The sequence below is a fragment of the Bubalus kerabau genome, chromosome 7, assembly GCF_029407905.1.
Source record: "Bubalus kerabau isolate K-KA32 ecotype Philippines breed swamp buffalo chromosome 7, PCC_UOA_SB_1v2, whole genome shotgun sequence".
NCBI lineage: Eukaryota > Metazoa > Chordata > Mammalia > Artiodactyla > Bovidae > Bubalus > Bubalus kerabau.
The window spans coordinates 120,779,734-120,807,267 of record NC_073630.1 but is presented as its reverse complement, the minus strand read 5'-3'; the positions used below and the strand labels follow the sequence as shown (position 1 = coordinate 120,807,267).

General features: G+C 58.8%; 1 protein-coding gene across 3 annotated transcripts; it reads right to left on the bottom strand.

The window, feature by feature from the left end:
• Window positions 1–120: 120 nt before the first annotated feature.
• Window positions 121–27,534, bottom strand: LETM1 (leucine zipper and EF-hand containing transmembrane protein 1). 3 transcript variants are annotated; one of them, XM_055589281.1, is made up of 14 exons: window positions 27,257–27,534; window positions 23,054–23,114; window positions 17,887–18,298; window positions 16,533–16,676; window positions 15,926–16,063; window positions 15,166–15,369; window positions 11,048–11,167; window positions 10,405–10,536; window positions 9,992–10,150; window positions 9,530–9,664; window positions 5,050–5,184; window positions 4,140–4,330; window positions 2,987–3,125; window positions 121–2,420 (listed from the first exon to the last, which is right to left on the bottom strand). In XM_055589281.1, exons 1-14 carry the CDS (start codon window positions 27,333–27,335, stop codon window positions 2,271–2,273), a joined length of 2,199 nt encoding a protein of 732 aa, XP_055445256.1. In that variant the 5' UTR covers window positions 27,336–27,534; the 3' UTR covers window positions 121–2,270. The 3 variants fall into 3 exon arrangements, with proteins under 3 accessions (XP_055445256.1, XP_055445257.1, XP_055445258.1); XM_055589282.1 differs by having other exon boundaries at window positions 9,530–9,661; XM_055589283.1 differs by lacking the exon at window positions 9,530–9,664.

The window sequence follows — 27,534 nt, the reverse complement described above, 5'->3', positions numbered from 1 at the left end:
GGTGATCCCTTGGCCAGGGTCCCAGCCCTGCCCACTGGGGACCACCCCCCAGGCCCACTGAGGGCTGTGGGGAGGAGAGGCTGCCGCAGAAACCTGGTCAGACAGAGGATCCCGTGACAGTCCAGTCATACAAGACAGCACTTTATTCACCCTTCTCCTCACATGAAATCGAGGGTCTAGTCTCCAGCACAGTCTGCGGGGACAGGCGGGACGCGCGCTCCCAGGGCAGGCGACCCCAGAGGCCGGGCTGGAGCGCAGCCGGAGCCAGACGCTCAGACAGCCCTGCCACTTCCCACCCCAACTGTGGACGGGCCACATGATTCAGAAATCGTGCTCTGAGCTGTTACCCGAACATGAGTTTGATATTTTAATAAAAAATGCTATTTCTAAAAAAGGCGCTGACACAGAGCCTGAGGAGGAGGCCCTCAGGGGAGCCGGTCCTGGCCGCCGTGAGGGCCGCTGCCTGGAGGTGACGCTGCACAAACTGCACGGTGTCCTTCGCTTTTAAAATCCGGAACTGGATATTCCAAAGCGACTCTGGGAGCTACGTCAGTCTCCTGAATCCTTAATAACGGGGGGTGTTCAGGTGTGCAAAGCAGGGAGAACCGTGCTTCCAGCGGGCATGGTGTCAAAGCCCCGGGGACTTGAGCATGCTCCTGAGAAAGCTCAGGAAGGCGGGTGCAGGCCCCGGGCACCCAGCCGACAGACAGCCGCCCCGACGCCGCGTCACACCCCACGCTCACTCCCAGCACTGTTCACCCGTACAGCTGCACCCGGGCACTCAGCTCAGCTGCAATAAATAAAGTTCAGGACAGTAAAAACAAGCGACTCGAAGGGGAAGCCTGCAGCAGACAGGCCCAGGTACAGATGCCAGAGAAGGGTCCCGCCGTGCCGGGGTGGGGGTGCTGCCGGGGGATCGGGGGCTTGAGAGCATGAGGGGGCTGCCCTGGGTGCCAGGCGAAGGCGGCAAGGTGAGGACAGGGCCGGGAAAGACTAGCCTCTCCTCAAGCATGCCGGCCACTGCGAGGGTCACAGCAAGCAGACTACTGCAGCGGAAAACCAGGCCACTAAACACGCGAGATAATTCATAAATACCAAGGAAGCGTCTAGAACACGCCCCCTTAAATAACTGAAATAAAAACCCTTTAGCGCCCACTGCCCGCTCACAAGGGTGTCCACTGGAGGACTCAGAGGTACTCCTCTCGTCCAAGGTCCGTCAGCGGCTGAGCACAAGGTTTCAAGTCATCTGGAAGCTGTCCCCTTCGCTCGTCCCGCCAGCCCCGCCAGCCCCGCCAGCCCCACCAGCCCCAGGTCTCCCAGGGCCCACGCTGGTTCACCACGGAGCGCTCAGGCCGGCCTTGCCCAAGCCTCCAGAGGAAGAGCCAGACGGTGCTGGGCGACAGCCACCCGCCTCCTGGACCTGCCACATGCCCGTGGCCAGGGGCCTCAGGCGGACACAGGCCCCTCAAGCGCCCCCACAGCCTCTGGGGTGAGACACGCGGTAAAATCCATCTGAACACCCGGGGCTGGGGGTGAGGCGATGACATCCCAGTCTAGAAGCACGACTGATTCCTGCACAGGGGAGGCTTCATCTCCAAGGGCTTCATCAGCACCTCTCCCGGCGTAACTGACGCTCACTTTGCTCAGCTGGGCAGATTGGCGCATGAGGAAGCTCCACGCTAGCTAGTTGAAGGATTAGGTGAGAATCCAAGGTCACTCAGAAAAGGACATGGATGCCCACACGAGAGCATTAGATGAGGTTCCCAGGAGCCGTGGAGATGGCGGGCATGGTCTGCTCACTGGTTCACGCCGATGCTTAGGAGTCCAAGTCTGTGACACACGAAGCAGCTTCTCCAGGCCGAGAAGGCTGTGTCTGCCTGGGGCACCCCTGCGGCAGGTCCCCTCCTCCGAGGCAGACGCCACCGAGGGGCGAGCAGGGAGGCCCGAGCCACCTCAGGAGCCGGGGGGCTGTGCAGGGCCACAACCCCCACTGGCCGCCACCCTTGCCTGCCACGGCCGGGACCCCACAGCGCTGGGCCCCCCGCTGACCCAAAGAAGCCTCCCTGGATGGGCACGGGGGCTCCGGGCTGACTCAATCTTCATGGAATGATGAATGTTAAAAATCACTTGATTGTGAAGTTTCTGATTTATTCCTGATAAAATATTAGTTCCGTCACTAAGGATCACTTCAAAACAATCAGCATAATGTTGGGACCACTGTGGTGGGAGGGAGCACGTGGAGGCCCGTGTGCCGGAGGGCTGGGCCGGCCCTAGTTCTGCACCTCGGCCGCCTCCTTCTCCGCCTTCTCCTTGGCCTTCTCCTTCTCCTCCACCTTCTCCTCCTTCTCCAGCGTGGCCACGATCTCGGCCACCTGGCTGGTGGAGATGTGGACATCTTCTTTGTCCACCAGCTCGATGACCTGTGCACATGGGAGGGGGCGCAGGGCTCAGGCTGCTCTGCCCCTCACGGCAGAGGCTCCCCTGAGAGCACAGCCAGCGAGATGTGGCGACTGGCCAGGCAGGCCCTCGGCACCGTCCCCCTGGGGGCTGGGGTCCTCCACCCACCCTGGCCTTCTGAGGACCAGACCCCGCCACCCCAAGGAGCCAAAAGACTCCAGAGCCCAGGCCACACACGGCCGGCAAAGGGGCTCGGGGGGGCAGGAGGCCCGAGGTCACAGGCCTGGGCAGGGCGCCAGCTGGGCCTCCCGGGACCCAGGGCCACAGGCAGGTGGGCTGCACAGCCCAGAGGCTGCAGGCCAGGCCCCGCGGGGCAGAGCGCCAGGAGCACCCAGGAGGGCTGCGGGCAGGTCCTGCAGCACCAGGATGAGGATGCTGGGCCACGGCAGCTGGTGTTCTGGGTGAGAGTCCCCACTGGTCTGGAGACACAGGAGCCACAGAGACGCCAGAGCCCACAGGCTCTTGACCAAGGTGGAGCCCCAGCACTGGAGGCCGGGTGCCTCTCAGGCCTCAGGGGCCCGTGACCCACCTTGACGAGATCATCGATGTTGACCTTCCCATCCTTGTTGTCGTCCAGGGCTGAGGCCAGGCTCAGCAGCTTGCTCTCGGGAATGTGCTTGATCTGCTTCATGGCGCTGATGAGCTCAGAGACGCTGATCACCGTCTCCCTGGGGACACAGCCTGCACATGGCACCTCACCCCCGTGGGCCAGCAGCCCAGACCTGACCTGGCAGCCCTCCACCCAGGGCCCCCTGCCCCGTCAGCTGGGGACCCCTGGCCAGCGCAGAAAAAGGGGCCGAGGCCGCCACTCCAGCACGGACACGGGCAGAAGCCACCACTCTGGGTGGTCGCCGGTTGCGCACAGCCGCCTGGCACGCCAAGCCTCTCCGGGGCGATGAGGACAGGGGGTCCTCAGGCCTGTCTGTGCCTGGGGCAGGGTGGGAGGGGCCAGAGGAGCCACACTGCCCTCTGACACATGAAGGCAGGTGCGCCCACAGCGCTCAGCAGTTTGGCCTGAGGGGACACTGGCCCCTGCACGGGGTCATGACTGCAGTGGCTGAGGGAGGGGGCAGCGCAATGCTCTGAGGGCGCCAAGCAGGGCTGAGGCTGGGGGCGCTGCGACCCACAGAGGCTCTGAATGACCGGCGACGGCGGCCTGAGAGAGGGGCGGGAGGGGCGGATGCAGAGAGACCAGGCAAGCTGCCCGAGGCCTTCCCCACGCGTCAGCAGCACCACACTGTGCACGCGCACTGTCTGCGTGTGTGCAGTGCCTGCATGTGAGCACGTGCCTGTGTGCGTGCAGTGTCTGCGCATGTGCACATCTGCATGTGCAGTGCTTGCGCGTGTGCAGTGCCTGTGTGTGCACGTCTGCGTGTGTGCACGTGTCTGCATGTGCAGTGTCTCCACGTGTGCATGGGTCTGCATGTGTGCACATGGGTCTGCATGTGCACGTGTCTGCGCATGTGCAGTGCCTGTGCACATCTGCATGTGTACACTGTGTCTGCACGTGTGCACGCACGCAGTGTGCTAGGAAGACCTGACTCAGAGCCGCTTCAGTGATAGCATCGTGGAGAAGCTGCAGCTGCTAGATCAGAGGGAAGGAAGGGGTGGCTGGTGGGTACCCAGGTTGAGAACGGCACCGAGTCAGAGGCCACGGGCCAGAGTCCAGGGCGCTCACTCACCCTGCAGGCGCAGCCTCGGCGGCGGGGCCAAGCCTGCCCGCCTTCTGGTCGGCCTCCAGCTGCGCCAGCAGGCTGTCCATCTGCCCGATCATTTGCTGCACACGCTTGGTCAGCCTCTTGCTGGCTTTAGACTCTTCCACATACATTTCCTCACCAGTCTTTGAAAGTTCCTTCTTGATCTCCTGTAAATCCTAATAAAATTATTTAGTTGTAAATAGACCATCTTAAGGCGAAACCTTAACTTGACTTTTTTAAAGTAAGTGGGTCAGTCCAGACCACATCATGGAGGTGGAGAGGTCTGGGCTGTGGTGGAGCAGGCCCGCCGACTCCAGCCACTCAGCTGTCCACTGATGCCTGTCCACCACGCAGGTCTGCTCTCATCTTTGAAAACTCAAACACAGTTTTCATATCAAAGGAAATTCGGACTCTTTTCTGAACCCTGACTGTTTTCCTAATGGATAAAACAATCAAGGAATGCGAATGTCTGCTTTCCCTATGAGCAAGTGTTACCGGGAACAATGGGAGGTGACATGGGGATTAGAGGACCCCCACAATGAGAGGGCTACCACAAGGAGGAGGAGAAAATGGCAAATTATTTTTACCAATCTCAAAAAGAAAAAAAGAACTAGGATGTAAGGAAGTCCCTTTTGGGAAGTCAGGAACAAACATAAGGTTTCACATACCAAGCGACCAGGCTGTTCACCTGATGCCTTCGCATGTTTAGAAACTGAAAAGATGCCTGGTCACCGCCTACAAGGGCGAGTGGCCAGCATTCCAGGGGATGTGGCCCACGGGAATGCTGGAGGAGCTGCCGAGTAGGATTTCCTGAAACTCAGTTTTCCCTCCGAAGACCTGTGGGCCAGCGGGCCTAGCCTGCTGGAGGCGTGGCCAGGTGCTGAGCGCGCCCCACCTGGCTGTAGTCCTGGACGTCCCCCTTTAGCAGCTCCAGCTCCTCCTTCTCCTTCGTCAGGGATTTCTTCTGCTCCTTCAGTTTCGAGCACGCGTTGCTGAGTACGTCAATTTCCTCTTGAGTTATTTCCTCTTCCTGGAAACAAAACAAACCAGCAAACCAAAAAAACCTATGTGAAAGGGAGTAACTGGCTTCCCTGGAACGGCTGGCCACCTTTCTCTCCGAGCCGTGTCCACGCAGGTGGCGCCCCCCACGTCTGAGGGCGCCTGTGCAGGCATGTCTGGCAGACACCCACAGAGCCACCACCGCCCGACCGAGAAGCAGCATCACCCCAGAGGTTTCCTCGTGTCAGGAACCCCCCCACCCTGGGACTTCTGTCACGACAGACTCATTGCTGGGATTCTGACAAACGGCGTCACACGGCTCGAGCTCCATCACTCTGAGATTCACCGTGACGGCGTGTTCCTTTAACTGCCATGTACAATTCCATCCGCCAGCACAAGGAGCCTGTTCGCCCACCACCACGGCTCTTCTCTGTTGTTGCTCAGTTGCTCGGTCATGTCTGACTTTCTGCAACCCCACGGACTGCAGCACCCCAGGCCTCCCTGTCCATCATCAACTCTCGGAGTTCATTCAAACTCACGTCCATTGAGTCAGTGATGCCATCCAACCATCTCATCCTCTGGTCCCTTTAATTTCCATATACGTTAGAATAAGCTTGTCAATGTCAACAACAAAGGATGCTGGGATTGTGGTGGTCTTGAATCCACAGATCAGTTCAGTTCAGTTGCTTAGTCATGTCCGACTCTTTGCGACCCCATGAATCACAGCACACCAGGCCTCCCTGTCCATCACCAACTCCCAGAGTTCAAACTCACATCCATCGAGTCGGTGATGCCATCCAGCCATCTCATCCTCTGTCGTCCCCTTCTCCTCCTGCCCCCAATCCCTCCCAGCATCAGAGTCTTTTCCAATGAGTCAGCTCTTTGCATGAGGTGGCCAAAGTACTGGAGTTTCAGCTTCAGCATCAGTCCTTCCAAAGAACACCCAGGACCAATCTCCTTTAGAATGGACTGGTTGGATCTCCTTGCAGTCCAAGGGACTCTCAAGAGTCTTCTCCAACACCACAGTTCAAAAGCATCAATTCTTCGGCACTCAGCCTTCTTCACAGTCCAACTCTCACATCCATACGTGACCACTGGAAAAACCATAGCCTTGACTAGACGGACCTTTGTTGGCAAAGTAATGTCTCTGCTTTTCAATATGCTATCTAGGTTGGTCATAACTTTCCAGGATTAAGTGTCTTTTAATTTCATGGCTGCAATCACCATCTGCAGTGATTTTGGAGCCCCCCAAAATAAAGTCTGACACTGCTTCCACTGTTTCCCCATCTATTTCCCATGAAGTGATGGGACCGGATGCCATGATCTTAGTTTTCTGAATGTTGACCTTTAAGCCAACTTTTCCACTCTCCTCTTTCACCTTCATCAAGAGGCTTTTTAGTTCCTCTTCACTTTCTGCCATAAGGGTGGTGTCATCTGCGTATCTTAGGTTATTGATATTTCTCCCGGCAATCTTGATTCCAGTTTGTGCTTCTTCCAGCCCAGCGTTTCTCATGATGTACTCTTCATGTAAGTTAAATAAGCAGGGTGACAAGATACAGCCTTGACGTACTTTTCCTATTTGGAACCAGTCTGTTGTTCCATGTCCAGTTCTAACTGTTGCTTCCTGACCTGCATATAGGTTTCTCAAGAGGCAGGTCAGGTGGTCTGGTATTCCCATCTCTTTCAGAATTTTCCACAGTTTATTGTGATCCACACAGTCAAAGGCTTTGGCATATCAATAAAGCATAAATAGATATTTTTCTGGAATTCTCTTGCTTTTTCAATGATTCAGCGGATGTTCGCAATTTGATCTCTGGTTCCTCTGCCTTTTCTAAAACCAGCTTGAACATCTGAAAGTTCACGGTTCAAGTATTGCTGAAGCCTGGCTTGGAGAATTTTGAGCATTAGCTGGGGAGAATTACGTCTTACCAACATCGAGTCTTCATGTCCAAGAGTGCAGTGAAGCTCGCTACTTACTGATTTACCTCAACAACAGTTTATAGCATCCTGTACAAGTCTTCATGCCTATTTCCAAATTTATCCCAAGTAGTTCACTTTTGGGGTATGATCTACCCGTGATATGTTTCTGAAAATTTCAACTTGGTTGTTCATCTCTAGCACTAAGTACTATGCACTCTCAGGTGGTCATGTCATCTGTGAACAGTCCACCTCCACGCGACTTCATCTTTTCCTCGTCTAACCATCCTGGCCGGACCCTGCGGCCGATGCGGAGCAGGTGGGGTGCAGACACCCCCAGCTGTTGGGGTCCTCTGATCAGGGGCGCCCCTCACGGCCCTGCGGTCAGAAGGCTCACCCCCATGTCAGCTGAGGACAGGGCTGAGATCAGCCCAGTGCTTTCCACAAGTCTGCTGAGATGACCGCTCACGGTCTCACTCTTGAGTCTGTTAATGTGCTCGTGACACTAATATTTCTGTATTCCGTAGACAAACCCCACCGGATCGCGATGCATTTTCTAACTTAACTTTATGGTCACGTTAATCCTTATTCATGAACACCTGGTTAATCATTCTGATTGCACTGGGTCTTTGCTGCCGCGTGCGGGCCTTCTCTACTTGCGCTGGCTTCTCTTGGCGCAGAGCACAGGCCCAGAGCATGTGGGCTTCAGCAGCGGCGGTTCGCGGGCTGAGCATGTGGGACCCTCCTGGATCAGGGATGGAACCGCGCCCCCTGCACAGGCAGGCGGACTCTTGACCACTGACTGCCAGGGCAGCTGGTCGCGACGCACCGTCCTTCTTACAGAGCAGGCGCACCTCAGGTCCTGGAGTTCGCGGAGAGCCGCACTCTGCTCAGGACAGAGCCCTGCTGCAGCAGCTCTGATGGCCCTGGCGTGGCCCCGGGAGGCGCTCACCTCAGGGTCCTCCTCCTCCTCCGCTTCCTGCCGAGAGCGTGTGCGGCGCAGGAAGGGCTTCTGCCCTCCATGCGCACACCAGCACCGCTGCCCTGAAGGCCTGTCCCTGTGGTGAGGTTTTCAGCAACAGTTTCCTGGAGCTCCTCAGGTTCTCTGTCCCTGCAGACGGCCGACACCCCAAGACCCCTGCACTGCAGACAGGAAACAGTGCTGCCCTGCTCTCTGATGCATCTTTCTCACGAACTGAGGTTCTTTGTTTGAAGTTTTGTGTGCTTCCTGCTAAGTCATCCTTGGCAACCCTTAGTTCACAAGCTCTCCTGAGAGCTGAATCATCCTTCTCTGTCTCAATCCTTAATCCGGTGGCAACGGGATGCCTCTCTCTCCACAAAAACAGCCAACCGTCCTGGCCCGAGCGCGGACTGGTGAGCCTTTCCTCCAGGCCACGCTCTGCGGCCCCGACCAGACCCCACCTCTGTTTCGCTTCCCGCCTCAGCCCCCAACTGCCTTCACAATGACCCTGGCTCCTTGGTCCTGACCCTTCCCAGGTCTCCTTTTGAGCCGAGGTCGGCCCAGGCTCCCAGGAGCCTCTTTCCTCGAGCCTCACATCAGTGACGTGGAGTGCTGGTCTTCACCTGTCTTCCAGGCCATCACCAGGTGAAGCAGAGCCCACTGGGCATATGCCAGGCTACGCCAGCCCCGTGCACCACTGCCCCCACAAAGCTGCGCCTGCAGACACAGCTCACTTCAGCAGGACGCTCCAAACTGATGCTTCATGCTTTCTCTTGTCACGTAAACAGCTTTTCTCCACCCCGTGCCCCATCACAGGCCCTTCCTACCCACCGGCCTGGAGGGCTCACGTCCCCCAGCTCCTCCGAGGCCCTGCAGTGGGGCTTTCCCCTCCACCTCCGATGACCCCATGCTGCCCCTCAGAGCTCCATCCTCATACCGTACCCCCTGGGCCGTCAGCACACCTCACGAAGCCCAGCCCCACCCAGGTGTTGAAGGCGCGACCTCACAGGGCCCCCCACCCCAACCCCCAGACACAACCTGTGCCCTGCTTCCTCTCTCCTACTCCAGCTGTTGATGACGCTGCACCTGCCTGTGAGCACGCCCCCCCCCCCCCCCCCCACCCCCAGCGCCTTCAGAAGCTGCTCCGCCTCCCATGCCCCTGTACCAAGGCCCACCGGGCGGCGGGGGCGTCCCCGAGTGTGGGTCACGGTAGGACGGCGAGGCTGCCAGAAGCGAGCACGCAGCACGTCGGAAGGTGACAGCAAGGTGGGCCTCCGCAAGGACCACACCAGCGTCCCTGCTGGGCGTCCTGCCCGAGGAGCACGGTCTGAGCCAAGGCCAGGCCGCCTCCCCTCCGGGCTCGCTCTCCACGCCCTGCGACCATCCACCATCACCCTCCGCAGCCAGGCTGCAGCCGTCCAGGCCCGCGTCCTCGGGAGCCCCTGGAGCCACTGGCGTCCGGTGGCTGCACACCGCTCCCTCTGGTGAGCGCTGTTACCTTCAAGCCTTCCAGGACGGGTGCGCTGTCCTTCAGGACCTCGGAAGGCAGGGTCACAGCAGACTCTTCCGGCTGCAGCTCAGCCACCGGCCTCCCCGGGGCACCTTCGGCCACCACCTCGGGCTCCACTTCCTTCTGAAACGCAAGGCCGCTGCCGGCTCAGCACCCCCTGCAGGACCGCAGCCTTCTGGGGTGTCCACACTGGCAGACACACCGCAGGCCAGAGGGCCGTCTCCGTGAGGGTGGAGGTCTGCGGAGCCTGGCCGGCTGGCAGCAAGCCCAACCTCACGAGGCTCCCCTGCAGGACGCTCCAAGCCAGTGCCGAGCGGGGTGAGGCACACTCACGCCGCTCCTCCAGGCCCCAGCGTCCACAGGGCATCAATCCTCAGCTTCAGGGCCTCAGGCCAGGCTGGCAGCGCCTGCTTTACCCCCCCACCGCCCACGCCCGCCCTGCCTGCTCACCGCTGCCTGGGCCACGGCCGCCTGGCTCTTCCGCTGCAGCTCCTTCTCGCGATGCTCCTGCTGGATAGCCGCCTCCTCCTGCAGCGTGGCCTCCAACTTCGCCTTGTTGTCCACCTGCTCACCTTCCACCTCGGCCACCTTCACCTGGGCTTCCTTGGCCTTCAGGGAGGGGAGCCCGTGAGCGTGCCCTGACATGGGGCAGGTGTCCCCACCAACGCAGCCCCGGGGCCCAACCAGTGCCTCTGGGCGTCGTCCCCTCCAGGCCTGCTTCCCAAGGAGGACCCCAAGGGCCACCTTCCCATGTCACGCAGGGCCCTCAGGGGGAGAAAGACAGACAAGACAGAGAGCTGGGGGCGTCTCCCCGAGCAGTGAGGGGCCTGACAGCGAGCAGCAGAGGGCCCGGCCACACGCACCACGATCTCTGGGAGGGTCTGCAGGGTAGACTTGAGCTGGTCGGCGGGTGACAGGGTCTCGGGAAGGTACATGGCCCGGGACAGGATGAGCAGCGACGTCGGGATCTCCTGGTGCAGATGCAGCTCGAGCCACTGCAAGCGGGAGTGCGAGACCCAGGCTCACCTCCGGCCTGGGCGCCCACAGGGCCTGGCCAAACCCTCCCCTGCTCTGGTTTGCGTTGGGGAGGGGAGCGGGGTGCAGGCTGGCAGCGACAGCCACAGCAGCACCTGAGTGGACCCCGTCACCCGAGTGAGCTTTTCCAGAAACGCCTCAAGCCCTACAAGGGGTCTATCGGCCGCCACACTCACACCCGCTGCCCCCCTCAGTCCCACGAGTGACAGATGCCCTGCGGCGAAGCCGTGGGAACTGGGAAACACTGAGCAGGACGAGACTCCAGGGGCTGCTCAGAGCAGGGCCTTCAGAGGTCGTGCTGGCCTGGGTCTCATTTGCCCACACCCCCGGCCTCAGCAGAGGGACACGCGGGAATCTCACAGGAAGCTGGCCTGGCCCTTGGGCATCCTCACAAGACCAGGTGGAGCGGCAGGAAAGACTCCAGTGGCGACCCAGAGTCCGTGAGGGTGGCCCAGGGCCCTGCCCACGCACCTGCTTCAGCTGGCCCCGCAGGCGGTCTTCTGTGACGCCCAGGGCCCGCATGCCTCGCGCCCGACACGCCGCCTGCAGCTCCTTGACGTTCAGGCTGTCCACGCCCTCCTCAGCAATCAGCTGTCAAAGGAAAAAGCTGGTGACCTCTGGAGGGCTCACCCTCCTCAGGGAGGCTCTACGCTGTCTGCATGCACACACAAGTCTAAGTGTGTGATTAGAACCTTCCTAACACACTCTGCCAAACACGAGACAAACACCCCCCCACCCACCCAAGGTGCTAGTTCTGAGTTTGCAGGGACCAGACAGTCTGACAGCGGGCTGGACCTGAAGGTCAAGGGCAGGACCCACTGCAGGATGAAAGGCGCTCACCAGGCCCAGGCCCCGCCTGCCTGAGCCCCGCAGTCCTCTCGTCCCCCCACCCAGCCAGCATCCTCTGTGTTCCCGGAATGGGAGAGGAAGGACTGGACTGGGGGGAACTGCGCTCAAGATGCCTCCTGAACCTCCCTGTGCAGCCTGAGGCTGCAGTGACCCGAGCAGGAAGCACACAGGAGTGCCCGAGGCAGACGGCATGGCACCAGGGTCTCGAGGAGCCTGTGCAGGGATGAGGAACGGCAGAGAAGGATGATGGGCAACAGTGCCCCCCATCAACCCGGGGACAGCCGTAGCACCACATGCAGCTGTGCGAGTCCCCATCACACCTGACGGGTGGTCTCAGGGCACAGGCGGAAGGCAATGCCAAGCCGCGCCCACGAGGACCTCACAAGGCCCCTTCAGACACAGCCACCCCCGGGCATGAGTCTGCTCTGCCCTCTGTCGTCCGCACACTGCGGAAGCTTCTGGGAGGCCCTGGAGACCCATGCAGCCCCTGTGTTGGTGAGCACGCTGCACCCACAATGGTCCTGCTCCCACCGCTCGCCCAGGGTGGGGCGTCTGGCTTGTCTCCAGCGCTGAGTGGTCATGAGACGCAGCGTGAGGACTCGCCCTGCCGTCCTGCAGCAGTGCGTGTGCCCCTCTGCGCTCACGCCCTGTGCGCCACCACGTCCTTCTCCAGGGGCTGCTCTGATGGCAGGATGCGTCCACCTCGTCCCGAGGCGACGCGCAGGGGCCTCACCCCACCCTCCCCCGCAGGCTTGAGCTCGTCCCAACGCCACTCCGGACACAGAGTCCGTCCCTGCTTCCACCGTCACGCCTCCCCTCACGAGGACGGCTCGCCAGCAGGAGCGAAGCCCGTTGCTTGTCACACATAGTCGCTTCCTGATGCTCCACCACAAGCTTGGTTTTCCTTCATCTGAGAACATCCTGACCTCCCCCTCATCCCAGTTTTTTCTCAGTTTTTAATTTTTATTTTTGCTGAGTACAGGACTGAGTTGACAGTTCTTTTTTTCCAGCACACAAAGAAACTTTCCAGCTCTTCCCGGCCTCCAGGCTTCTGACGAGAAACGCACTCTCATTCAAACTGTCTGTCCTGCAGTCTCTCTCGTCACCTTCAGATTGTCTTTAAAGTCTGTTCATCTGATTGTCTTCGTGTGGATTTCTGTGGTACATCCTGTCTGGGATTCACCTGGTTTCTTAAGTCTGTAAATTCACGTCTTTTACTGTATCTGGCAAACAGCCAATGGTCAACACGCCCCACTGTATCTGTCCACTCGGTGCTGGTGCCCACCAACTGCCTTTTCTCACCGAGGTCCTTCCTCCTGGTTCTTAGCACGAGGAGTGATTTTCAAAGGAGGGTGGACACTCCGGGTTGGGGTCACAAGGTCCTGGCGCTCTCGCCTTCTGTCCTAGCAGGCTCCCTCCTACAGCACTCTGGCGGGGGTGTGCCATCCCACGTTCACAGGCGCAGAACGGACAGGCTGGCATCTACCAATCCAAACTAACAGCCACAGTTGTCTGCATCGCCCCTGTGGGCTTTCCTGGGTGTGCAGAACTCGTGTTTCAAACTCTCCAACCACAGACCCCGACCTCTGTTTCCCTTCCTGGCCAATCAGCAACGCCTCCAGCTGGCCACTCCAACCCCACCAGGGGTACAGGCCTGAGCCACGGCCCCACCTCCCCTCATTTCCCAGCCCCGTTTCTGGGAACTGTGAGCACACGCTCCCTCCAATGGCCCTGAGCTCTCTGTGAGGTCACTCAGTCGTACCCGTAAATTGCATCCTGGGCGTGTTCTGGAACAAGTGCGACGTGGCCTCCACTGAGGCTGGGGCAGAGGCTCTTCTGATGGCTGGACCAGGTGGGTGGACTCTGGGCCCCCGTAAGCATGCTCGCTGGCTGGGAGGGGCAGGAGAGCCTGCTGCCTGGCCCCTCCACGCCACTCTAGCAGGGAGGACGGGGTGGGGGAACGAGCCAGCCCTCGCAGACCTCACTGACAGAGCCCCACTGTCGGCCCCACCACTGGCGCGTGCGGGGACGCGGCTCCCCGTGGCGCCTGGCTGCAGCGGCACAGGCACTCTTGGGCGCCTTCTGCCTGCCAGGCAGCCCCTCTCCCTGGGTCAGAGGGCGGGCTTTCGGGGTCTGTCCTCATCAGTGACTTCTGGCTTCTTCAGGCCCAAGGCTGGGTCTCTGAGGCACAAAGACCTCCCGTGTCATTCCTAGGGTCTCAGGGGCTTCTCCCTGCTTTCCAGGCTTCTTATGCATGTTTTCACCTCATGTCAGGAGGAAAGTATGCCCCGTCCACTTCTCAACAGGAGAGGTCTGGCCGCCCCCCACCTCCCAGGAATCCCAGCACTGAGGTCAGGCCGCCTGTCCCCAGGGGGGCAGCCACACTGCAGGCTTTCCACAGAGCGGAAGCACCCTGTCTCTTCATGCTTACGGAAAGCGGTGCTGATCTGCTTCTGGAGAACAAGACAGAAGATTTTACCTGAAAACGGGAATCTCAGAGAATGGATTTAAGAGTAATCAGCTCAAGAGGAAGAGAGGCTAGGTAACTAGATGTACTGGGGGAGTGGCATTTAATGAGACGACGGAAGCACCAGAACCAGGAAACAGGAGCACAGAAACACCTCCTTGGGACATTACTGCGAAACTGATAAATGCAAACTCTGAGGCACTGCAGAGAAAGATGGCGTCTTCAGAGGACAGCAGCAGGCCTGGCGGCGGACATGCGCTCGGCGGCGTCTTTAAACGTGAAAGAGACCCGTAAGCCCTGGGTCCTCTGCCCAGCGACACCCTGCAGGAGGGAGGCTAATACAGAGGGGACTCGTCCAGTGGAGGAATCGGCCCGGTGGAAACAGGCAGGAAGGCCCGGGGTCAGGAGGAGAAACACACGGTGGAGCACAGACATTAGCTCGGGTGCAGAAACGCAGGCAACACTTGCAAGGGAGAAGGCAAGTGCGGCGGGGACCCCGCGGGGCCCCAGCACGCGTGTGGCGGGAAAAGCATCTACTTTGCCAGACTCCTGTGCTCAGGGAAGCCAGCTGTAAACTCTAGAGAAACAGCTCAGGTAACAAGTAAATAACAAGCTAATGGAAAGAGAACGTAAGAGTAAACACCTAATTAATGCAAAAGAAGGCAAGGAAAGAGACTAAGAGGAACATAAAGCAGACAGGAGAACCAGGAGCCGAGTCAGGACTGAGCACACCGGCTGTGAGACAGGAGGCCGTCCGCGCAGGTCAGAACACCAGTGAGCACACACGGCAGCCGTGAGGACAGAAGCCGTTAAGTCAACAGCAGAGGCTGGCGCAGCTCAGACACCAGGTGCCACAGACTGAAGGCCGAAGGTGCTCCAGAGAGGACGAGGGGCTCCTCGGGACCTCTCCCCGGGAGACGCACACTCGAGGCGCGCTGCAGGCCAGGGGGCAACCAGGTCGTGGTCAGGACCTGCTTTTGACTTCCTGCCCTTTAGTCGCGAGGCCCCAATTCTAGGTCACTATTTCTATAGGATCTATCAAAGATCTGGAGCAAAATCTACATTAAAAAGTGTTAATTAGAGTGCTCTTTAGGGAAGCACAAGATTAGTTAAAGTAACGGTTAATAAATTATGATATGCTGTATAATGAAATGTTAGGCCGCCATAAAACCCACCTTCTCAGTCACTACTTCCTATCACGGAGATGGGCTGTCATGGCGGCGGAACCCCATGTGACCCCAGCACTCGCCCCGGAGCCCGGACACGCGCCCACCTTGTCGTCTGCCTTGATGGAGCGCAGCCTCATGGTGAGCTGGAAGCGCAGGAAGTTGTTGGTGCCGATGGACTGCAGCTCCAGCAGCTTGCACAGCGCCACCAGCTGCGGGCGCGTGAGGTTGTCCAGGGTCAGCTCGTCCTCAAACAACTTAGAAAAACGCATGATTTCCTCATTGCTGGGTCTCTCGCCCGTCTCTCGGATCTGCAGGAGCCATCGTAAGGGTCACTACCAGCAGGCACCCCCACGGCAGGCAGGCTGTGTGCCCGCAGCACCCCCACAATTCCCGGGCACACGCCTTAAGTCAGGACAAAGCAGAAGGGCAGCTCAACGCTCAGGGACCCACAGGGCGCGGCCCCTGGGCGCCACGCAGCACGCGGGGTCCGGCCCCGGGCCTCGCATGCTGGGCCAGCGGGACAGGGACGGCCGGCAGGGAGACGCCGGGGCCTCTCCATGTGGGGCAGGAGGCCCCTCCTCCCCAGCCCGGGCCCCGCTTGTCACAACTGTGGGCCCCCGGTCCTCCCCCAGGGCCGCTGCAGTCTGGAGGCCCAGACGAGGCTGGTGGACAGCGGTGTGGCCTCCACAGGCGCGGGCGGGACCAGTTACAGCCCTCCAGCCCTGGCCCTGAACCCCACCCACACCGCGCACAGTGAAAGGGGGGAAGGGCGACAAGGAGCGCCTCCCGAGAAGGCAGGGGCCCCAGCCGCTAACCAGCTCTGGGGACCACAGGCCCAGCCACAGGGACAAAGCACCACAGCACCTTCTGGAAGAACACGGAGAAGTCTTTGGTGGCGCTCCCCTTGGCAGCCTTGTTCTTCAGGGCCATCTCCTCGATGGTGTCCTGAAGGAACTTGGCCAGCTCCAGCTTGACCCGCAGCTCCTTCTTCAGCCTCTCCTCCTGTGAGGTCAGAGAGGGCACTGCACCCAGCCTCCCAGATGCCTCCTGACAGCACTCCTCCACTGCTGAGCTGTGTTCCAAAGCTTTCCAGCTCATGACTTAGGGAATTCTGTGTCACACTCCTGCCCCCCACAACCCCCACCACAGAAAGGACCCAGCAATTCCATAAACAGCCAGCCAGTAAAGCTTTTCAGACCCTGTGGGCTGAGCCACAGGAAACATGAAGGCCATCAGACAGTACACACAGAGCAGGGCACGTGTGTCCCCAAAAGGCCTTAGTGCCGGGGTGGGGGGGGGCCCGGTGTGGGCCTCGGTCGGCCCACCTTACCCTAGAGCCGTGTCATCCCCCATGAACGGGTCTCCATCTGTGGCTTGGGGAACACTGCTCTAGAGAAGCTGTAACCTATGACACACTTGAACAATGCAGCTTTGTAACTACTTCAAGCTGGGTCTGGAACAGGCCGGTCACCTTGCTGGACTGGGTCTCGAACGTGGACGGCAGCATGTTGGGGAAGAGCTTCACAGCGACAGGCAGCAGGAACTCCATGAAGGGCACCACCACAAAGACCAGGAAGGGCACCAGGCGGAAGAGGTCGGCGCAGATGCGGAGGAACTGGACAGGCAGAGGGCGAGGGTGACTGGGGAGCACGGCTTCCATAACGGCCAGGGGAGCGGTGGTGGGCCCTCCCGGGGAGCGGACAAGGCTCCACAGGCACCCCAGGGGCCAAACCTTGGAGTTTCAGAAAACCTGGGTGCAGGGGCTCCCCTGGCAGGCCAGTGGTTAGGATTCCTCGCTCCCACTGCAGGGGGCACGGGTCAGATCCCTGGCTGGGGATCTATCACCCATGCTGTGTGGGATATGGCCAAAAGAGTTTAAAAAAGGAAAAGAAAAGCTGGGTGGGAGCTAACTCTGTACGAGAAGTAGGACCCGTCACCAGCAGCTGCTGCAACTGGGCCGGCCCAGGGCTTCAGCAGTTGCCCCCTGGCTCGGCAGAGAGCTGGACAAGACCATGCCCTGAGGACTGGCCCTCAGTGAGGCCCCAAGGAGGCCTGCAGCCACCCCTCGTATTGCACACGCTGATAAAAATCAACTGTTTTTCTATACTCTCAATAAACAAATGGAAAATGAAGTTTTTAAAATTCCATTTACCTACAATAGACAAAATACAGAAACAATCCAAATGTCCACAGATGGATAAATGAATAAACTAGACTGTGGTCTATCCACAGGGTGAAAAGTTATGCAGCCTTAAAAAGGAAGGAGATTCTGACACCTGTCACCACAAGGGTGAACCTTTAGGACAGTCTGCTCAGTGAAACCAGCCAGTCATGAAGGACAGATCCTCTGCAATTCCATTGATATGCGGTGTCACTCCTCTGACTTCCAGAGGAGTCAGATTAAGACACAGGAAGTAGAATGGTGGGGCCAGAGGCTGGGGGCAAGAGACGGCAAATGTTATTTAAAGAAGGCAGTTTCAGCTGAGGAAAAGATGAAAACAGTTCTGGTGGTACCGACTTCACCACAATGTGAATGGACAATGTCACAGACTGTTTATTTAAAATGGTTAAAAATAAATTTTAGGGTGCGTATTTTCCTATAAAGGAAAATTTGATATTTAAATATCTTGAAAAAAACATGGAACCACACACAATTGCGGAGGAGAAAGGGAAGAGCCCCGTCGGACTCCCCACGGCTCCCCAGGAGGGCCCCGACTGTTTATTCTCCGACACAGGGGGTCTTAGTGCCCTGCTGCCCCAGCCCTGGTCAGCTATGCTTCCAGAGCCGGGTCCCTCTTCGCGGGTGGTGCGGACGCGCCCATTACCTGCCTGCGCTCGCGGCGGGTCAGGCTGTGGCCGTGGAGGATGCGCCAGAGCATGCGCGCCGCGATCTTGGTGTCGATCCAGAGCAGGCGGAAGCCGTGGTAGTAGTGCTTCAGCTCGTCCAGGACTCGCTGCCCCAGGGGCTTCCTCACCGCCGCCTGTGCGGGTGGGCTGTACACGGGGCCGCCTTCCTCCAGCTTCTTGTTCTTGTCCTTGAGGGACCGGAGGGACTTCTCCACCACGGAGTCATCGCCCAGCGGGCGCGAGGAGTGCCAGCAGCGCACAGGGAGGAGCCTCGGCCCCGCAAGCACCGCGCACGCGCGCTTGGGCCTCAGCGTCCAGCAGCCCAGGGGGTCGGCGCGGAGGGAGAGGTACATGGGGTGGACGGGAGCACAGCCGCCCAACGGAAGTGGCCTTGAGGAAGAAGAAAAGAAGTCCGGTGAGGCGCCAGCCGCCTGCCGAGAGGGCCCAGCGGCCCAGTCACACCTCCCAGCCAACTGTCCCAGCTGGACAGACAGACTCCCGGCCCCTTGCTGACAGGGAGCCACGCCCACCGTCAGAGGCGAAGGGGCCGCTCACAGAGGTCCTGCGGGAGGCCAGGGGGGCTGGCCGGTGCCCGCAGCCTCAAAGGGGCAGGTCAGACACAACCAACCAGCAAAGGCTCAACCCCCAGATCAGACAGACCCAGCCTCTGGGCGGGGTGGGGGGGGGGGGAGGGCCGGCCAGTGCTTTCCCCTAAGAGGCGAGTTTCTACCAAGACCTTACGGCTCCTGAGCAAGTTCTGAAATTTAGGGAGAATGTTCCAGTCAAGAGTGAGCCGGACCCGTGCATCAGTGGACCAAATGCCTCTGTGCAGGACAAACGCACAGAGTAGAGCCCGCAGCCCAGGCCCGCCCCTCCTCCCACACCGCCCCCTCGGCCAGGCCCAGGCCTGTGCCCGCCGGACACCCCGCAGGGAGGGCTCTGACCGGCACTTCCTCGGCCCCTGACCTGCAGGGCCACCCTTGTGCCCGCTGTCTCAAATCCTCACATGTGGACCACCTCCCACTAGACCGCCGGCTCCAGGAGGCCCAGCGAGGAACGGGTGAGCTGCCTGCACACCTCGGCACCGTCTCCACTGGCACCACATCAGGCCCGCAGGGCACCCGAACCTGCGGCAGCAAGAGAAAACCAGCGTGCTCCTCCAGAGCCACGCGGCTGTGCCCTCAGGGTCTGCCTGCAGACGGCCGCTCGAGGAGGGTCGCTGGCAGCCTGAGTTTGTGGAGCCTGCGCCGGGCATTCCCCAGCTCTCAGTGCCCATCCAGACCTAGCATGACCCCAGGTCTGGGCACAACCAAGAGGCCCCCCTCCAGTGGCAGAAGGCCTCTTGGAATCCATCGCTGAGACAATATTTACGTGCACAGTTCTGTGTTTCACGTCTTCGTATCTCCCCTGTCCCTTAGAGACCTCTCCCTCTCACGCACAAGTCCACCCTGGGGTGGCCAGAGGCCCAGAGACACGGCCGTTTACTGCGAGCACACCCCAGCTTCTTCCCACCTGTCCGGTCGTCTCTGCACACCTGGTCTGTTGCCAGCAGCAGGGACTCAAGGTCTGCGCAGCCTGGCCCAGGTCAAACTCCAGTTCCGCTGACGACTGCCATGTGACCTGGGACAGGCAGCCTCCCTGCTTCGCGAGCATCCCTTGGGGATGAACCCCGGAAAGCTCCTCGGGCACGCTTGGGGTGGAGACGCCACCGGTCGGGGAGGAGGAAGCTCTGCCCTTGCACGCAGGGGCACTGCATGGCCGCCTTGGCTCTGGCCAGCTGGGCAGGGGCAGCCGTGGCCTCTCTTCTGTTCCAGGCCCTTGGTTCTGCCTTAAAGGGCCAGGCCGGTCCTGTCCCACCGGTCCTTCAGCCCTGCCCTGTCCCGAGTCCCAGTGGCTGGAGAACGGCCTCGCCCAGAGCCCAGCAGGGCCCCCACCCACAAACTTCACCAGACTTAACTATCCACTTTTCCAACCCCTTTACCTAGGAGGCAAGTGGCTTCCACGAGGTGTGACATCAGTGACAAGGGACAGCCAGGAGGCAAGGACAGAGACCCAGGAAGGCAGACCCAGCAGAGCAGCCTAGGGTGCATCGGGCGAGGGCCATGAGGGCCCAGGAATCTGGCTGCCTTCAGGCACGTTCGAGAGGTTATCAACCGTCTAGCCAGGGAGATCCAGCTATTTTCAAAAAGTACAAATTATATAATTTATCACTAAAAAAATCTCCATCAAAACAAAACTAACCTGGGCACCGCTGCCTCTTGGTGGACAGAGGGCAGCTCCCACTCTCCCCTGCCGCCAGGGCCCAGGCGTCCATGTCCTGGAAGCGTCGGCCCCTCAGCTGTGCAGAGCCAGGACCCCACCACCCACCACCCACCCCAGGCCCTGCAGCCTTTCTTTTCCTTCTCTCTTTCGGGATAAACCATCTTCAGAGAGAGAGTGAGTGTGTGTGTGTACACACCACGCTAGGTGAAAGCAGTGTCTCAACAGGAAACACATGTTGCTGGAGGAGGCCCTGCCTGTCTGCCCTGAGGACCCGGACACACGTCCACCTCAGCCCAGCACCCTGCCAACACCTTCCAGAAGAGAAGTGAAGCAGGGCCAGAAGAGCATCCCTGCGCCCAAGGCGCCCGCCACAGGGACCTGACCAGCTCTCCACACAGCCACGACTTGACCCCGTACACACCTGCCAACCCAGGGGTCAGCGTACCAAGACAGCGGCCCGAGGTCAGGCCAGGTGGGTGCCAACCTCTGTGCCCCCTCAGCTCCTCAGGGCAAAGAGGAAAGGGAAGGCAGGATGCAGCAACAGGCACTATGACCCAGGAGCTGTCCCCAAAGTACAGGTGCCCAGGGACCCAAGGGGACCCCATCATCGGCCACAGAACAACGTGCCCGTCGGCTGGGACCCGGGGACCACTGCCCACAACACCCACTGGAGCCTTGGAGGCCACAGGACAGCCTTGTTAGGCACTTTAACTTTCTAAATGCTGTGAATTTATACGACGCTAGAGTCACTATTTTCTGCTGTCATGATAATGCACGAATGACTACAGTTCTCTGATAACAGACCTGGCTACTGAGACTGAAAAAACTACAACAGAAGCAAATGCATTGGGAAGGAAAAGACAAAAAAACACATTACGGTGCACTTGGCGATTAACAAGCAGATGAACTAAAAACAACTCACAGAGCTGTGCAAGGTGGCCACTCCGGAGACCACACCCAAGCGAGTGACATACATGCCACCAACAGTCACCGAGAAAGCTAACACTGAGGGAGCCCCAGCACCTCCAAATGGAGCACATCTGGGAACTGTCTTAAAGGCCGCGCACTCTGCCTACGCAAAGAACAGGACACACTCTTTTCCCAAAGAGAGAAAGTCTAAATAAAGAAAACAACTTACCGTGGAAAGACTACAAATAATATTCCAAGTGATGTTACAAGTTTAATGACATACCAGTTACAATCCCCAAAAGACCATTTCAGAACTGAACTCATTCAGATCATCTGGAAGGCAGTGGAGAACAGAGGCGCCACCAGGGGTGGACCCTCCCTGCCCAAGGGCGGCGGGCGCACCAGCCCCACAAGCGCTGGGGTTGCTGACCCAAGGCACTGCCCCCGCCACCGGGCTGGTCCATACGGTGAGGCCAGTCCACACGCAGCGCTAACCTGTTTGGCAGTCACTACCTTAAACCCAAAAACTTCATGCCAAAACCCGACAGCTCACCCTGCGGGACCACACCCTGCACAGCAATCCCCCAGTCACCTCCCTGGGCCCCCAGCCCCCGGAATGCCAGCCGCAGGTTACAGAGGTCACTGAGAGCTCTGACAGCTGGAAGGGCGCACTTTAGCAAGGGCAGAGAGGTTCTAGGCTCGTATGCTAATACCTCCACATCATAAAGAGATTTCATGGCAACAAAGTCTGGGGACTGTCAGGAGAGAAGCCTAATCAAATCAAAGCCCAGAGCTAGCTGGGAGCACCCCGGCAGCAAGAGGGGCCGGCAGGGGCTGCTGCAGGGAGGGGCTTTTGAAAACACCACGTCATGTCCCCATCACACACTGCACATGCACCCCTGCCCCTCCACGAAGGAGCTGCTCTCAGGCAGAGAGGCTGGGCCAGCTCCTCATTCTAGCACTTGATGTTAGAACCAAAAACTGAAAATACGCTTACACACACTTGTGCTTTAACAGCCACGCGTGTGCAACTTGTGCAGTCTTTGTTTTAGGGAATCAAATCTGTCACAGGAAGCGCCCTCCCGGAGTTTCAGAGCCAAGAGGAGGCAACAGATCAACGAAAGAACCCAAAGCACCCCCAGCTCCAGGGACAAGGGGTTGTAAGGGGCTGGACACTCTCACACAAGAAGGATCGTGGGTGTCCACTCCAGGCACCAGGGCAGGTGGACGTGGACGCCCTGCCACACAGGTGAGGGTCAGGAGACCAAGCCTGGGGTGCAGGCAGGGGTGATGGCAGACAGGGAGAGTGCAGCAGCCCCACGGGAAGAAACGGGGAAGCCTGTAGGAGCCACTCCCTCCAGGAAGCCCTCCCGCCTCTCAGCAGTACCACAGACCTCCCACCACACTCCAGATCTGGCCTCAGAGCCAGTAGGGAAAGCCCCATGATCAATCCACAGGGTCCTCTGGGAAGGACCAAGCGTGGTGCGGGGGAGGGTCTGTGTGTGTTCACAGAGAAGCCCCTGGAAACAGCAGCTGCATGAGGATGGAGGAGACTCAGCAACTGTGCAGACAGCAGACACCACTGCAGGTTTAGAGCACAGATACAAGGGACTTCCTGTGGTCCAGGGGCTAAGGCTCCACGCTCCCAATGCAGGGGGCCCGGGTTCGATCCTTGAGAGGGAACTAAATCCCACATGCCACAACTAAGACTCAGCACAGCCTAATAAATCACTTAAAAAAAAGACCAGAATAATACACCAAAAAGGCTAATAATACCTGTAACAGGTATGGGATTATGAGTGTTTATTTCCCAAATATTCACTAAAGTACATGGCTACATATGTCAAGATGCAAAGATACAGGTTTAAGAGAACAAAGCAGGATATACCACCTACACAAGCCAAGAACCACAACACCTGAGCACTTTCAAGCCCCCACGTTTAAACAAGCAGAAAGTGACGTTCATTTACTCACACATAGCTCATCAACCCCACAGCGCTGGCACCACTGAGGCAGGCCAGATCCCCAGCAGGACCTGTGACAAAAACAGAAAAAACAAAGTCAGTCTCAAACAGTGGCTTTATGCAGGCATCTCTTCCTTCTGTGGAGCAAGCTTCTGGAAGCCCACTCTGAGTGCTGTGAGGTGAGGGCTCTGCCCCGGGCGGAATGCAGTGTCTTGGGAGCATCCCTGGCTGAACGCACCTTAAGTGGGGGACCAGACTCTAGTGGCCGTGGGCCCAGGGAGCCTGGGCCTTCAGGTCTCCCCAGGTGGGACCACCCTGACTCACTCCAGCTGCCTCTGGTGGAAGAGGCAGGGCACACGTGACCCCCAACAGGCAGACAGCTGCACAGAGCAAGCAAGGTCACATCAGGTCAGTTCAGTTCAGTTGCTCAGTTGTGTCCGACTCTTTGCAACCCCATGGACTGCAGCACGCCAGGCTTCCCTGTCCATCACCAACTCACGGAGTTTACTCAAAGTCATGTTGTCTCCTCAACTCAATTCTACTTTTCATCCTCTGTGGTCCCCTTCTCTCCTCCTGCCTTCAGTCTTTCCCAGCATCAGGGTCTTTTCCAATGTGTCAGCTCTTCACAGCAGGTGGCCAAAGTATTGGAGTTTCAGCTTCAGCATCAGTCCTTCCAGTGAATATTCAAGACTGATTTCCTTCAGGATTGACTGGTTTGATCTCCTTGCAGTCCAAGGGACTCTCGAGTCTTCTCCAGCACCACAGTTCAAAAGCATCCATTCTTCAGCGTTCAGCTTTCTTTACAGTCCAACTCTCACATCCATACATGACTACTGGAAAAACCATAGCTTTGACTAGATGGCAAGGGCCCCATCCAAATGACCCAACAGCCTCCATGCCCATGTGAAGGGTGGGGGTTATGAGAATGACCAGGAAAACCAAAACCAAGAGTCAGCCGTTTCTTGGATAAACCATGTTGATGAGCACACAGCACATTTTAGGATTCTGATACACTTCTAAGGCTTTCTCTAACTCTAGTTCCCAAGCCCTCACTCCAGCCAAGGTCTACCTTGTCTCCCAAACAGAAGCCTCCCCACAACCTTGCAACAACCAGACCAGCTGCCACAGCACCCAGCGCCCCCTGGCCTGCCCCTCCCCTGGCCCTGGCAGCTCCTTCCCCTGCTCTCCCCACTCAGAAGCCTTCACAGTAAACTCAGAGTGGGCTCCAGGCTCTGCAGGAGGCTGCCAGGCCACTCGGTCCTCCTGAGGGCCCTTCTGTGGTCTCTTCCCCAACACCCACCCTCCACCTCTGACCCTAGCTGCGTCTCCTACAACTCAATTCTACTCTAACTCTCCAGAGGGAGTGCAGAACCACAGGTGAAGGGCTCCGTCCCACAAGACTGTCACCACTTCAAATGCCAGTTGCAAATGGGGTCTGCAGGCTACCCACACTTCTGCCAACTACAAATCTGGGAGTTCCCATGACCCCTTCAGTTTTGATAATTTGCTAGAATGCCCCCCAGAACCCAGGAAAGTACTCAAGCCAATACTGCAGTTTATTATAAAGGATACAGATGAACAACCAGATGGAAAGGGATATAGTGTGAGATCTGGGAGAGTCCTTGGGTACAGGAGCTCCTGTCCCCGCTGCCTGGCAGGCACCCCCAGTCCAAAAGCTCCCCAAGCCTCCTGTTCCCGAGTCCCTATCTTCAGGACCTGCTGCTGCTGCTAAGTCGCGTCAGTCGTGTCCTACTCTGTGCGACCCCATAGACCGCAGGCCCCCAGGCTCTGCCATCCCTGGGATTCTCCAGGCAAGAATACTGGAGTGGGTTGCCATTTCCTTCTCCAATGCATTAAAGTGAAAAGTGAAAGTGAAGTCGCTCAGTCGTGTCCGACTCTTAGCGACCCCACGGACTGCACCCTACCAGGCTCCTTCGTCCATGAGATTCTCCAGGCAAGAGTACTGGAGTGGGTTGCCATTGCCTTATCCTATCTTCAGGGCCTAGGTACTGTCAATCACACCCTTGGTCACTGGCAGCTGAGCTCCGTCTCCAGACCCTTCCCCTCCTTGTGGGTCTGGAAGGCCCCACCCTCTAGTTACAGGTTCGCAGCTAAAGCAGACTCTGGTATGGGGAATGGGCTCATTGTGAATAGCAAAAGATCTGCTTATCATTCAGGAAATTCCTAGGGTTTTAGGGGCTCTGCCAGGAACCCAGGATGGGGAAAAGAGACCAAACTCATTTCTTCCTGTCTCACACTTTTATTCACCTGGCTTCCAGGAAACACGTTCTCTGGGTTCTCCCTGCTAAGCTACAGCAGGATCCTCCCCAGGCACTCCGTACCTGAACACACGTGGGTACACGAGGCCCTCAGGTCCGACGGGCACCTCACACGCAACAGCTCTAAGAACTCCTGGCTCCCCAGCCCGCTCCCTTGTTTCAATAATGGCGGGAGGCCAGGCCTTCTGTCTCACACCCAGTCCCCCGCAAATCGGGTCAGCCCACCTCTACAAGTCCCAGCCGACTCCCAAGTCCACACCACACACAGTAACTTCCTCCCAAAGAGCACAGTGTGCAAAAGGGCAGGAAGTAACTCTACAGTAGACACCACCTGAGCCCGCTGATCAAGGCCAGCGGGCCATGTAAGTCCTGCTGCAGGAGGCACCCTACATAGAAGGGATAAGGACACACTTCACCTCCGGGATCTTCCTCCCCAAAACCCCAAACCTCAGTCCAACCATGAGAAAAGCAGCAGACAAATCCCAACAGGTGGGTCCTACAATGTGCCTGACCAGACCTCCTCAAAACTGTCAAGGAAAGTCTGGGGAACCATTACAGCCAAGAGACCAAAAAGAAATTGTGACTAAATGTAATGGGGTGTCCTGGATGGGGTCCTGGGACAAAAATAAAGGACATCAGAATAAACTATGTGTGGAATAAGGGAAACCTGAATACCTTATGCATTATGTAATACTGTGGGTTTACTAATTATGACAAGACTCAAACTGATGTAAGATGTTAATAATGGGGGAAATGTGCTTCAGAAACAGGCTGCCCCGAGCTCAGCTGGGAGCATCATTTCCAGGGCTCTGGGACTGGCTCCCTACAGCCCAGCCCTGGGCCCCGACCACCTCTCACCCCTTCATGGCTTAGTTACTATGGAAACACCTGTGTTCCTGGAATGATTCAAGCCCAAAACAAATTCAGCTAACTTTTAAACTGTAAATCATGCTACAGAAATGTGTGCGGCCAAAGTATCTTTACTACCATCCTTAAGCAGGAAGAAAAGAGAGAGAGAGCCCTGAGAGAGAGGCGAGGACTACAAGCTGGACTGGGCAGCCAGACTCTGGGTTCCCAGAGGAGTGTTCACTGCGGCTCCACGCCCTCCTCCTGGCTCCAAAGGTCTAAGCAGCTGATCAGCCATCAGTGTCAAAAATGACAAGAACCGTGTTTTCTAGGGTGCCTTTACAAAGGGTAAATACCTTGAAGCAGGTAATTTTACTCGAGAATCTCAATATTATTTTGGACAAAATAATAAGCAACAAACTGAGAAAGGGTAATATAAAAGGGGACACGGAGAGCAGGTCTAGGCGCCCTGCATGTGGGCTCCAGAGAGCCCGGCCTCAGGTGCGGTCTCCGGGTCCCAGCTAGCGTCTCTGAAGCTCCAGGGACAAGGAGACCTGCCTGAGGACAGAGAGAAAGGGCCCGGGCCCCATGTGGAACGCCATAAGGGTATCGGTCCCACGGACGTCCCCCAGGACGGGAACCAGTGCCCGCTGTGCCCCCCGCCATCTCTGCAGCCCCGAACGCGGCCCGAGGGCAAGACTGGCCTCGCGAGTAGGCGCCAGGTCCGCCCGGCTCGACCACGAGGTGGGAGCGCCGACACCGCCCCAGGCTGGCTGTCAGCGCGCTCTCTTCAAAACTTTCCCGACACAGCGGCCGGTGGCCGGGCGACTAAGGTCACAGCGCGAATGGGTCACGGGCCCGCACCCGCTCGCACCCACGGCCCGGGCGCTCCCCACCCCCGGGGCGAACGGCCGGCCAGGGCAGGGCGGACGGGCGAGGCCCCTCAAGGCACCCTCCCTCCGTGGGACCCCGGCTCTGGGCTGGGTCCGAGCCCCGCGACCCGCCCCGTCTGAGGGGGCGACCCGCCCATCCCGGCCCCCGGCCCCCGGCCCCAGCCCCGCGCCGTCGGCCGAGCGCCGGCCGCTTACCCCTCGGCGCGGCGGAGCGGGGCGGCGGGAGGCGAGCGGGCCCGCGGCCGCGACAACTCCTCAGTAAGATGGACGCCATGTGCCCAGCGCGCCGGCCTCCCGGCCTCCTCCTGCTGCGGTGGCGGCGGCGGCTCCTCGCCGGCCCGCAGCGCCTCGGCCCGCCTGCGGACGGTTGAGGGCGGCGGTTGGGGGCAGGCGGCGGGCGCTCAGCTCAAGGACCCGGCGTCGGCAGCAGCCCTGTCCCGGCATCGACGTCCGGCTGCGCGGGGCGGGACGGC